This window comes from Pteropus medius, unplaced genomic scaffold (assembly GCF_902729225.1).
Source record: "Pteropus medius unplaced genomic scaffold, Ma_sr-lr_union100, whole genome shotgun sequence".
NCBI classification, from domain to species: domain Eukaryota; kingdom Metazoa; phylum Chordata; class Mammalia; order Chiroptera; family Pteropodidae; genus Pteropus; species Pteropus medius.
Window position 1 is genome coordinate 3272996 of NW_024344370.1, and position 12175 is coordinate 3285170.

Genomic DNA, 12175 nt, shown 5'->3' on the forward strand with positions numbered 1-12175 from the left:
ATAAAAACAATAATAATAATCTCTAAGGAAAAATCTTTTTGCATATTTGTCTTTCCCCCACTTGGATCTCTGCATTTGAATGTGACTGTATTGTTGGAGCTTCAGTAGCCATCTTATATTCACAAGGACCTGAAGAAAAGAATGAAAGGCCAATAGCTTGAGGAAGGTAGAGTAGAAAGAACAAAAGGCCTTCAGTCCCCGATGACATCTTTGAACTGCTGAACCAGCCTTGGAATGTCCACCTCAGGCTGCTTGTCAGTTGAAATAATTCAATACTTTTATCACTTAGCTAAACCAATAGTTGGCAAACTATGGTCTGTGAGTCATATACAGGAACTTAGAAAATTATTTTTACAATTTTTAAAAGATTGTTAAAAAATAAAAATAAACAAACTTATATGACCCACAAAGCCTAAAATGTTTACTGTGTGGCCCTGTACAAAAAAAGTTTGCCAATCCACAACCTAAACCACTCACAGAAGGTGTCTTGTAATTTGCAACACAAAGCACCCCTAACTAATGCAAGTACTGATATCTTCATTTCCCAATTAGAAGCTCAAGGCTGCCAATGGTAAGCTCAGGTAGACAGTCAAATATAAATTTGCCATTATTTCAATTTATTGTAAAGTTAAGCCAAATTGAGTCATCACAAAAGCATTTAACAAAGTTTTCTATTCTTTAGAGGTTCAAATAATAGTCTTGATTGTACAAATCGGAATAGACAAAGCCTCTTGAAACACAATGTGTTCCGTAATACCTTCAAAGGAGGCCAGACGGTCCCACTATCTGGAGCACTAGGCCATTTCCTGCATTTAGAAGTCAAACATAGAGACTCCTAGGAGGAAAAGACATGGCAGAAAAACATTAGATACAAAGTCACTGGTTTGATAAACAACCTCTTCTACTTGCTGAAACAGTTCTTGCACTTCCTTACTGACTCACTCAGAGAGAGTGAATCCTCAGGGATAAATATTCAAAGCCTTCCTCCATTAACTCCAGCTCCCATGTTAACACTGCTGTTGCGTGTCGAGACAGCATGGTCTGTAGCGCCTTGGTAAAGGGTTTAAATATTGACCACATCTTATGCACGCAGAGAGTTTGGTCTAGAAGAGGCATACAAAGCTCATTGTGGAGAGCCCATAAGATGAGTATTGTACAAAAGTTACAATAAATATCTGTCAACATCTAACCGTGGAACCATAACAAAGGACTGAGTGACTAGCAGGGCCAGGTTTTTCTCAGTACATCCAATCTGCTTTTCTTTGCCTTTGTATCCCAGTGCTTATCCCGGTATCTGGCCCACGGTAGAGAGTCAATAAGGAACAACAGCCCTCAGTCTACACCCAATATTGGTTGTGCTTCAGTGTTGGGTTGGTTTGTCGGCAGAGCTTGACCATGTCAGGATCCAGATTCACCCATGTTTCCCAAGGAGCACACTTTTCTACTGGCTCAGTGACTGGAGAGGCCATCTGCTCACATGGAAGGGCCCTGAAAAGACTGACTTGGGGACTGCTGGAGCTTTTTAGAAGGGGTGTCACTGTGACAGTGGGAACAGTTATGCTCCTTTCTGGCCTAGGACTTGGAGTTGTGGGTTCCAAGTCGGTCTGGGGCTTTATAAGAGGTTTTCTCTTTTCTACCTTCTGGCCCAGCAGCCAGGCACACAAGGCCACTACACTTACTAGTAGCAGGAAGACCACAGCAGCCAAGGGTATGATGACCATCAGAGTATAACTGCTCTTCCTGGGCTGGGTGGGTGCCCAAGGGCTGTCTTTGGTGGCAGCTTGTGGCCAAATGACCCCAGTGGGAGAAACCTTGCCATCCACAGTAGGCCCTTCACCACTGTGTCGTCCCCAGGGATCTGGTTTCTGCCATCTAATTTGAGTCAGCTTCCCCAGAGTTTCTGTCTGTGCCATGGGTCCTGAGGAAACCACAGGTTTTTCCTGAGAGAGAGCTGAAGTCACAAGGTTATCTGCAGTGACTAATAAAGATACATCAGGGGTAAAACGCTGCAAAAGTAAGGCATCAGGTGGCACTATGGAGAAGGGGAGATAGCCTATTGCTGGTTGAACGTGGTCTGCCCGCAGCAAGAAAGTGAAGGAGTCATTCAGGATATCAGTGCCGGTTAGATTGGCATGTGAATCAAGCATCAACAGTCCTTGGTCAATGTCCCACTGAGTGAATAGAGTGGCGTCTTCCATCAGAGTGCCATGGCCCACTCTTCGTACAAGTCTTCCATGGACAGGGGGTTCTGTCACTTCAAATTTGGGATCACTATTAGTCCTATTAGCAAGCTCAGAAGCATCAAGGTCCTTTCTTGTCAGCTGATAAGCCACTCTGTTGGTAACTGTCAGGTCTGACAGAACCTGCAGCAAAGGCTGCACCCTGATGTTCAGTGTTAGTCCTGTCAGGTTGCTTTCTGATGTGAACACTGAGAACTGTAGCTGGTCCTCTGAGGCCGTGAGGTTTGTCATGTGATAAGAGAGTCTTCCTGAATCTAGATCCTCCTGTCTAAAGCTGACGACCATCTGGTTTTCAATGAGCAGATGCCCATGTTGGAGAGGACATGTTATCTTGTACGTGATTTGGGGGATCCTCCCATTGGTCATTGCTGACAAATGAGCGTTGGTGATTGAGATGGTTGTCTGGCCTTGTGGGAGAAGTAGGTCAGTGAGGTTGACAAGGGTGATGGAGACGGGGATGACATCCAGATGGAACAGCTTGTAGAGTGGGCGGTGCTGGCCATCAGTCACACTAAAGTAAAACGCTCCAGAGGATGGGCTTCCATCTTGTGTGAACCACACTTGAGAGTCATCAATGTTGGCTTGTGTGAAATGGTGAACTGGGGTGTCTAGATGGTGAGCCATTGACAAAAAGCCATTATTAGGACTACGGATGATTGTATATCTGATCTCCTCTGGAGAATTGTCTAGATCTTCCACTTTTAGTTTATCAGGTCCCACAACCAACTTACTGCCCTGCAGAACTTTCAACCGAAGCTCTTTTGTCTTTAATTCTGGTGTCTGGTCATTAATAGGAGAGATGGTGATGTTAAACGTCTCTTCAAGAAAGTCAGCCTCTGGCTTAGCGACAGATTTACTCTTTGGGTTTGGCCAAACTGCAAAGGTAAAATTATCAGCCAGTGATTCAGAGTCATCATGAACATATGTGATTCCAAATTTATTAATTATATACTGGGAAAAATAGGGTTTTCCTTTGGTAATATTTCTCTCTCCAACCATAATGGTTCCATGGTGTGGAAGAGATGTAACCTGGAACCAGATTTCGTAAGAAGAACGCTGAGATTCGGGCAATTTCAACAAGAAGTTGGAAGCATCCAACTTAGATTGGTCAATGAGAACTTTGTCTCCCTCCTTGACAGCAGCTCCTGTTAAACATAAATGTAGGGAACAAGGTGGCATTTCATTAGAACTTTCAGATGAAAGCAGTAAGGCACTTTCTCCCTCAAATTTGCCTGTCCCAGTGAATTATTCAAAACACTTTTATCGCTCAAGGACCTTAATTAACATTGCTATCCAAGGCATCTTTTGAAAAACTAAAATTTAAATATACACATCCACACTACTAAGTCAACATTTCAGACAAGGGAGTTTTTGAGATTCATTATAAAATGTTACTCTCCTAACGTATCTACTACCGGATGTTCCCTTGCCAAGGAAATGGGTGCAGCTTTCAATACCCTTTCCTTTCAAGAACTTAACCCTATTTGTCATTTTCATTTCTAGCAACAATTTTCAGTCATGGGCATGGTGAAGTCCCCATTTGGAAGTACAAATAAAATTCTTTAAAGCTAATTTCTCATCCTTCCCCACCCCCCGCCCCCGCCCCACTACAACTATTAAAGTTTATAAGAAAAAGCCCAGAGAAAGAGCACACACAAAGAAATTACAAATTTTTATAACCATAAGTTTTATTTCAAAGGGTGATATCATGGCATTGGCAATTAAGGAAGAAAAAATGTGTTTCCAAACTGTCCCTACTTTAATAAGTAGAGATAAAGCACTGACTATAGCAGTGTGGCTTTACCTGTATTAGCAAACAGACGACTCTGCCGACCAGGTTCATTAATTTCACATGAAATAGTTATATGAAACTTCTCAGGGCCTAGAGCTGCTGGTGGGGAGGACACTGTAAACATGAAAGAATCTTCTACAGTCCGGCCAGTGTTCTCATGGTCCACATGCTGGTATAATATCAGCTGTTCATTGACCTGGCCAGAGAGTAAAAAAATCAGCACCTGGCTTCAGGGATAATACAAAGATTAACACATACCCTAGCTGCCTTTTCTACTCATGCTTAAATTATTGCACAGATCCATACAAATGCAGGAACATTAAAAATGTGCTCACTTACTTGTCAAACCTAGGTGATTCTATTTATCAGAGGAAGAAAAGCACATTGATTTTGAAATGACTAATGCCTAAGGTATTTGTATTATAGAAAGTTTATAATGAACCTCCATCTACCTGCCAGAAAGCTCCAACAACTATCAACTCACAACCAATCTTGTTTCATATATACTCCTACCCAAGTTTCTGCCCAATAGATTATTTTGAAGCAAATCACAGACATCATAACATTTTACCTGTACATATTTTAGTAAGTATTGGTAAAAGATGACACTTTTAAAAACACAGTGCCACTATCACACCTAAATATTATACACACTTAATATCATCAAATATCCAATTAGTGTTCAAACATCTCTGATGGTCTAGTACAATTATTTTTTTTTACATAGTTGCTTTGTTTGAGTCGGGATCCTAAGAAGTCCACCTATCACATTTGTTCGAGTGTCTTTTAATCTATATGTTCCCCTTCTCTAATATTTTTCTTGTAATTTATTTGTTAAAGAAATTGGGTTGTCTTGTAGATTTAGTTTCCTACATTCTGGATTTTGCTAATTGCATCCCTATAGTGTTTAACATATTCCTCTATCTCCTGTAGTTCCTGTATAGTGATAGCTAAATCTAGAGGCTTAATAAAAAGGAGGTTCAATTTTTTGTTAAGAATATTTTACAGGTTGTATGGTATATTTTCTCTTGTATCTCACTGCAAGGTAAAATAACGTTGGGTTACTTCTCTTTTGGATATGTTAAAATTGAAAGATGGATTCAAGTGTTGCCAGGTTGCTCCATCTATTTTAAAGTTCCCCATCAGCCTGTCACCTAATAGTTTTATAGAGTCACTGATATGATTGCCTAAATTTCTTATTTTTGCAGTGGTAAAACAATGATATCATTTTCTCATACCTTCTTGATTTTTATTTGAAATTTTTCTATAAAGAACTGTCCCTCATCAGCTATTTGGTTACAATGAGGTACAGTGCATGCAGAAAAGACAAGACAAATGCTTGATTTCTTCTCTTATCCACCAATTTTTAGAAGAGTCCCTTGGCTCCAACCTCCAAACATGACTATTGGTTTGATTTTGTTGTTTGTTTCTTTGTTTTAGAATCGTTATAACTCATTAATTTTAATATATGATGTTTTAAATTCCATTGCAATTAGTATTCCCATTGATGTTCAAATTTTCCCACCTTGCTTAAGGTATTTTTCAAGATTTAATATTAGTTCCTAATGCTTGTTGCTTGTCAATGTTCTTTCTAACTCAATCCATGGAGATGGGTTCCACCAGTATTTTGTTGTCCAGATAACATGTGGGTAGTCTTTCTTTCAACAACAATGATTGAAAGTTCCAAAATTGTAACCACAGAAGGAAAGGCTATAGATAAAATACTTAATACTTCTATGGGTCATATCTTTTTCTGACCTGCTACCTATTATAACATCCGAACTTACCAGTGGGTTTTGCCAAGGTATTTGAATGTCCACATCAAAAGTGCCTAGGATAAACTATTATATAATTTACAGAGTAATTAAGTCTATTTCATCAGTCAGTATATAGAAATTAATAATTAATTCACAACTGTGTTAATTAACAGAATGTGGTGATGTGCTGCTCTGTCTCATTTCTGGTACAGTGGAGGTATCTAGAATGAGGCTTTTTGGTCTAGTGAGTTTCCATGGAATACAAGTTCTCTTTTTCCAGAATGGCCAACAACTGTTGGTGAGTTTTTATTCCTTATCCTTTCAAGGATGACGCAAGGAAATGCTGTCACTTGGGGATTTTAAATGAGGAGAAGAAAATATCATTTCAACATTTCCTCATAAATAAGCAAGGTTACTCATGAGGAATTGGAGTTTCTCCAAAGACAGTAATTTCTGGTACTAACTAGTTTTATTCAGCAGCTCTGCCATTTCTATTCCCAGCTTAAGATTTATGACAAAAGATTAGTCATAAATGTATTCCTCCTCCCAGAAGCAGTGACTGTGCCATGGATTCTGGACTGGAGGATGGTTCCTAAAAGTTTCCCATTCTTCCGGAGAGAAGCATAATATTATATGGAAAAATAGACTCAGTTTCTTAATATTAAGTAACCTAGTCTATTAACCAAGAGGAAATTCTTCCCGGGAGCTGGGCAATCTTGTCCACTGCTCCTTTGGTATAAGTGAAAATTAGTTCCCCTGAAAATTATATAACGAGTTATTAGAATAATCTAAGGATCTTCTGATATCTGTAGTATGGAGAGTGATTGTCACAGCGAAAGAATGGTTCTCATAGATGAGAACATGTGAGATGAAGGTCAGAAATCTTATGAGAAAAGTAATTGAAGGAGAGTCCTATACATGGCCTTGTACTTCTGAAGACTAGTGGAGCAGAGGTCTATTATAGGTTCAGTTTTTGGAAAGGCATTTTAAGAGTGAGAAATCATGAGTAACCCATTGTTTACACCGGAGAATGAGAGAATTTGATTAGATTCATCTTGAGCGTCGGAGCTTTAAGACTGGAGAGCAGGTAATGAAAAGTGTGGAGCTAGAAGTCAAATGGAATAAGGGTGTCTGTGAAATGTCAACACGCCGGTCATGCACTGAAAGAGGTTTGAGGTGAGTAGTTTTAAAGTTTAGAAGACAGCTTTGCCTCATCAGCTTTGAGAGTTAGGTTCTAAGGTATGTGTGTGTACGTGTGTTGGGAAAGGACCAGAAAAGGGAGAATGAGACCAAGACTTGATCGAAAAAAGTATAGGGTAAACCTGAGGAGAGAAGGATCTCAGAAAGGCTTAGAAATTTTGTTACCTCAAATAGAAAGCAGCCTTAGGAAAACTTCTAGCAGGTCTGCATATTTCCACTGTGTTAAATATAGGTAGATAAGCCACTTAGTTGGATACCTGGGCTCTCGGATTAAAGAGAGGGGAGAAGGGAGGTTTTTGTTTCCTGTGGATTTAGATTAGCCCAGAGATTTTCTCTTTTACAGACGGAATCTTTCTGAAATGTCATTAGAAATTCAATGGTGTAGAAGTCCAACTAATAAATGTAGAAGAAAAAACAGAATGAGAAAAATCACCATTTGGCAACCACCATAGTAATAAATGTTTCAAGCAAGAATCCTAAAATGATTGTTAAAACTAGTGAGCTAAATTGTGATGAGATAAAGGACACTTAAATAGTTCCAAAGTGTCTTCTCACAAGAGACTTATTAATTACAAAGGGGCAAATAGTACCTTCACAGTTGAGAAGTCTGCAAGACAGTACCCAACCAAGTGATAAACGAAACATCATTAGTGACAGACAAAGTGAGCATCAATGCCTCCTGACATAAAACCCTGAGGACCCAGCATCTCTCATGGCATTCCTGCCAAAAATGCACAACCTGAATCTAATCATGAGGAAACATGAGATAAAACCAAACTGAGAGACATTCTACAAATAACTAGCCTGTTCTCTCAAAAAATATGTCAAGATTGCAAAAGTCAACACGACGACTGGATGGTTTCCAGGTTAAAGAAAACAGTGGACACCTGACAACTAAATACTGTATTTTTCTTTCTTGCTATAGAGGACATTATTGAAACAACTTGTAATATCTGAATAAGGCCTATAGATTATATAATAGCAATATACGAATGTTAATTTCATGATTTTGTATACTGTAATTATAAAAGAGAAGGCCTTGTTTTTAGGATATGTACACTGAGATATTTAGAAGTAAGAGGGCATCATGTCTGCAACTGTCTCTCAAATTTTCAGAAATGTGGGTGTGTGCATATATATCTGTGTGTGTGCCTGTGTGTATCTGTGTATGTGTCGGAAAGGAAATACTAACATTTGGGAACTGTGGATTAATAGTATGTAGAATTTTTGCACTGTTTTACAATTGTTATATAAGTCTGAAATTATTTATAATAAAAAGTTAAAAATAATTTTAAAAAGTAAATCCATGGCATTTTACTATATCGACTTTAAGAAGGGAGCAATAGTCCTTTTCTCTGATGACTCATTTCTCTGATGATGCAGAATGGGGGAAGGAACTCACAAATGCCTTGGCACTCTGAAATCAAAAAGTGATTGTTTCCTATCCCGACATGGTACCCTACCCACCCCAACTTGATGCATTTCTCTAGGACTTTAACAAGGTTGTATTCCTACCTGGCTCATAAATGGGTGGACATGTGGTTCCAAATCCTAGACCTTCTCAGAATAATGCTTTTATTGAAAGGATAATATGATACCACCCCTTGGATCTCTGAGATCTAAACCTTCTGGATCTCATATCCTTGATTTCTATAGAACCACACAGAAAAATATTTGTTAGAGGTTAAAGAGATAAATTTGACTCTAAGAAGGCTTGAGGTCCTATTTACTTTTCTGTGATGAGTTAAAGCTTAGACTTGAGAGGCTGCTGAGAAGCTCAGAGAAGTTGGGAATTTAGGGAACTCCTCTATCTCCCCCAATCACAGGGCTCACTGATAGCAGAACTGGGACCAGAAGCTAGATCTCCAAGCTTGTAGATAAGAGATCTTTCTCCAGTAGACTGTACTGAGGCCTCCTTGGTTCCAGCTGCTTGATTTACTATTCTTTTTCCTCCGAGAAAAAAAATGGACACTTATTAATATGAAAATGGAAGCAGAGGAGTGTAGTAGAATTTGAGCCTTGGACTGATCAGATCTAAGTTCAAATATGAATATTACCAACTTTCAGCTCTGTGGTTTTTATGCAAGTCATTTAATCTCTCTGAGCCTCCATTTTTGCATTAAAATATAGAATAATATCTCACTTGGAGTTATGCATTTGACCTAACTGGTCTATCATCTTTTCAGTGCTCAAAATGGCGCTGAATATTTCTAGGTCTTTCAAGAAAGCATTAAGTCCTCACTGACCAATATCTTACTGGGATATCAGGGGATTCTGGTTAAGATGGAAGGTTAAACTCATTTTTTATAGGAGTCATGGCACAAGACTATTAAGCAATCAGAAAGTTCTAAATCATGCCTAATAAAATAAAAATTTTCCATAAAAACAAAGGAATTTGTAGGCTGGAATCTTGGCACATATTTTAGGAGCTTATTTTCAGTTGGTTGGTAAGTATTAGTTCACCACTCTATACTTGGCATTTCAATAATATTTGTTTAATGAACAAATAAACTACTTTAAAAGTGCTTTACAAAATTTAATTATGAAGTATATATTTATATCATGAAAGAGTAGTATTTCTTATCCATTTATTTAATAAAAACACATAGACAGTACCTAACTTTTATCGAGAACTAAATACATACATTATGTAACTCAATTTATTTAATTTTGTTTTAGGGGGCACTTATTATGCCCATCCAACAGACTTAAAAAAGAAACTGAGGCTCAGAAATTTTAAATAATTCATCTATAGCTAACAAGTGGAAGAGCATGTTTTTATTCTAGTCCCATGATTCCAGAATTTGTGCCTTTCCCACAACACTAGTCAACAGTGTGAAAAGCTCAATGAGACTCTAGGCAACCAAGAAATTCACAAGATATGCTCTCCAACCCTAAGGAGTCTAGTAATGTAGAAAGTCAGTTGGTAAGATAGACAAATGCCATTTTGTGATCTGGACTGGCTTAGGTACAGTCACTGTTGGCCAGAGTTTATAATGACTCAAAGAAATAGCTCACATACTGTATTCTATATACTGTGTTCCAAATGGCAAGCTAAAGAAAGACTATATTCTAATTCTTCTATACTATTGCCTGCCATTGTTGACCAGGTAGAGACTTTCTCATAAGACATCAGGGGTTAAAAAGGTAGGATTGAGGGGAAACAAGTTTCTACCTGGCTCCAATTTGAGGGTAATTCCTTTCTGAGCTCCAAGGTGACCAGCAAATAATCTTTTCCGTTAGACTAAGTTTTTTTTAAACCTGGAGGCAGAGAGCTAAGAGTTGTTGTGAGTACACCTGGAAGAACCCAGAGATGAAGCAGGAGCTCTGATATGTCATGTTTGGTGGTGTCAACCATGGCATGAAATCTAATGATATTTTCCCCTAAAACATGTGGACATTCCTTAGATCTACAAAAGTACATGTGGACAGGGCTGAGTTGTATGAGAATAAAATTGTCAAACTTGGCCAAAAGGCAGGGCTAGAATGCTCTGGAGAATATCAACATTCTGAGGGTTCTTCTAAATATAGCTCCCTATGATCCTGACCAAAAAAAACCCAGAGCATGAGTCCTTTACATTGATCTTTCCCACAGTGGAGCCTAAAAGTCAATCACAGCTTTGAAACTCCCACTGGAAAAGAGAGTAACCAAATTATCTTAGGGTCAGCTGGGAGAAGGGGGAGGAAGAGAAGGAAACATGGAGTCCACTTGCTTGCGTCTCCACAACATGACGGCTTTGCCAAAGCTCTAAGTCTCTGGACAAAACGGTGGTTGGCCAGAAGGAGCAAGGGATAAAGAACTGGCAAAAAAAATCTCTATCTTGGGCAGATAATCATGGGGAAAAGAGATTCCAGACAATTCAAAAAGGTAAAGTCTCTAAGGTTCTATGTGGGTTCACCAAAAAATCCTAAAAGCTAAGATTCACAAGACAACAAGATCCTGTGTTCTTGAAGGATGAGCTCAGAGAAAAGACTTCTTTCTATGTACCCTTTCTTATTTCCACCATGACTGGCACTACCACATTTGTAGAAGGTAGCCGGGCACAGGGGGTTCAAGGTTCTCAGAAGAAGTTAGAAGTCCAGGGCCACAGATTAGAGGTTGCAGATAATAAATAAAATGGAAACTGGGTTAAGTTCTGGGAGTAGTTTTCCTTAACGGGAATAGATAGAAGAGGCATTTTAGGAAAACTAAGCTCCAAAATGGTGAAATCTCCAGCTAGAAATGAGCAATTGAAAAACAGGTCCAAATAATTATCCAAGAAGTTATGGCTCATGCCCCTCCATGACTGGGTCAGACTCTAAATAAAAATACTGGAACAAAAGTTGTTCAAGGAGCCCAGCAATATAGTTATCTATAGCCCCACATGGCAGAGAGGTCCAAATCCACATTTATATAGAAGTAAACATAGATTCTTAAGGGTCTTACATCATTACAAGAACGTAGACCTTTAATAAGACTACCAAATGAAATTATATAAAAGGTGATTCATTGAGAAACACCAGAAGGTAGTATGGGACATCTTATTTTTATTACAGGCTAAAAATGTAGCAGGCTAAAAATACCCCCCCCCCAGAATAGCAGGTCTTATATCCTTGAATCTGTATATGTTACCTTGCATGGCAAAGACTTTATAGATGTGATTAAGTTAAGGATCCTGAGATGGAAGGTTATCCTGGATTATCCACGTGGGACTTAACTGCAAAGGGAGGCAGAGGAATATTTGACACAGACAGGAGAGGAGAAGCCAATGTGACTTTGGAGGCAGAGATTGGAGTGATGCAGCCACACAGTAAAGAATGTCGGCAGCTACCAGAAGATGGAAGGGGCAAGAAAGGAATTTTCCCCTAGAGCTTCCAAAGTGACCAGAGCCCTGCTGCTACCTTGATTTCAGCCCAGTGAAATGCATTTCAGATTTCTGGCCTCCAGAACTATGAGAGGATACATTTCTACTGTTTTAAGCCACCAAGTTTGTGGTAATTTATTACAGCAGCCATAGGAAATTAATACAAGGAGAAAGGATAAACCACTCTCACTGAAATGGTAATTGGTTCTACTGCTTTTTCAAAGAAGGAGCCAATAATTCTAAGAAAAAGATATATATTTGGTCATTCAAAGCCATTGGGCCAGGACCCATCAGCCAATTGCCAGTTCGAATAATGAATAGGTGACTAAATGACACCACAAG

At 38.9% G+C, this 12175-nt stretch overlaps 1 protein-coding gene across 1 annotated transcript in view; it reads right to left on the reverse strand.

Moving 5' to 3' along the window:
* Positions 1 to 596: 596 nt before the first annotated feature.
* Positions 597 to 12175, reverse strand: part of LOC120608175 (chondroitin sulfate proteoglycan 4-like) — a 55338-nt gene continuing 43759 nt past the window's right edge. The window contains exons 9-10 of the mRNA XM_039869937.1: positions 4045 to 4228; positions 597 to 3385 (exon numbers count right to left, since the gene is read on the reverse strand). Coding sequence (XP_039725871.1) covers positions 1338 to 3385; positions 4045 to 4228 — 2232 coding nt within the window. The 3' untranslated portion in view covers positions 597 to 1337. The remainder of the gene's footprint in view (positions 3386 to 4044; positions 4229 to 12175) is intronic.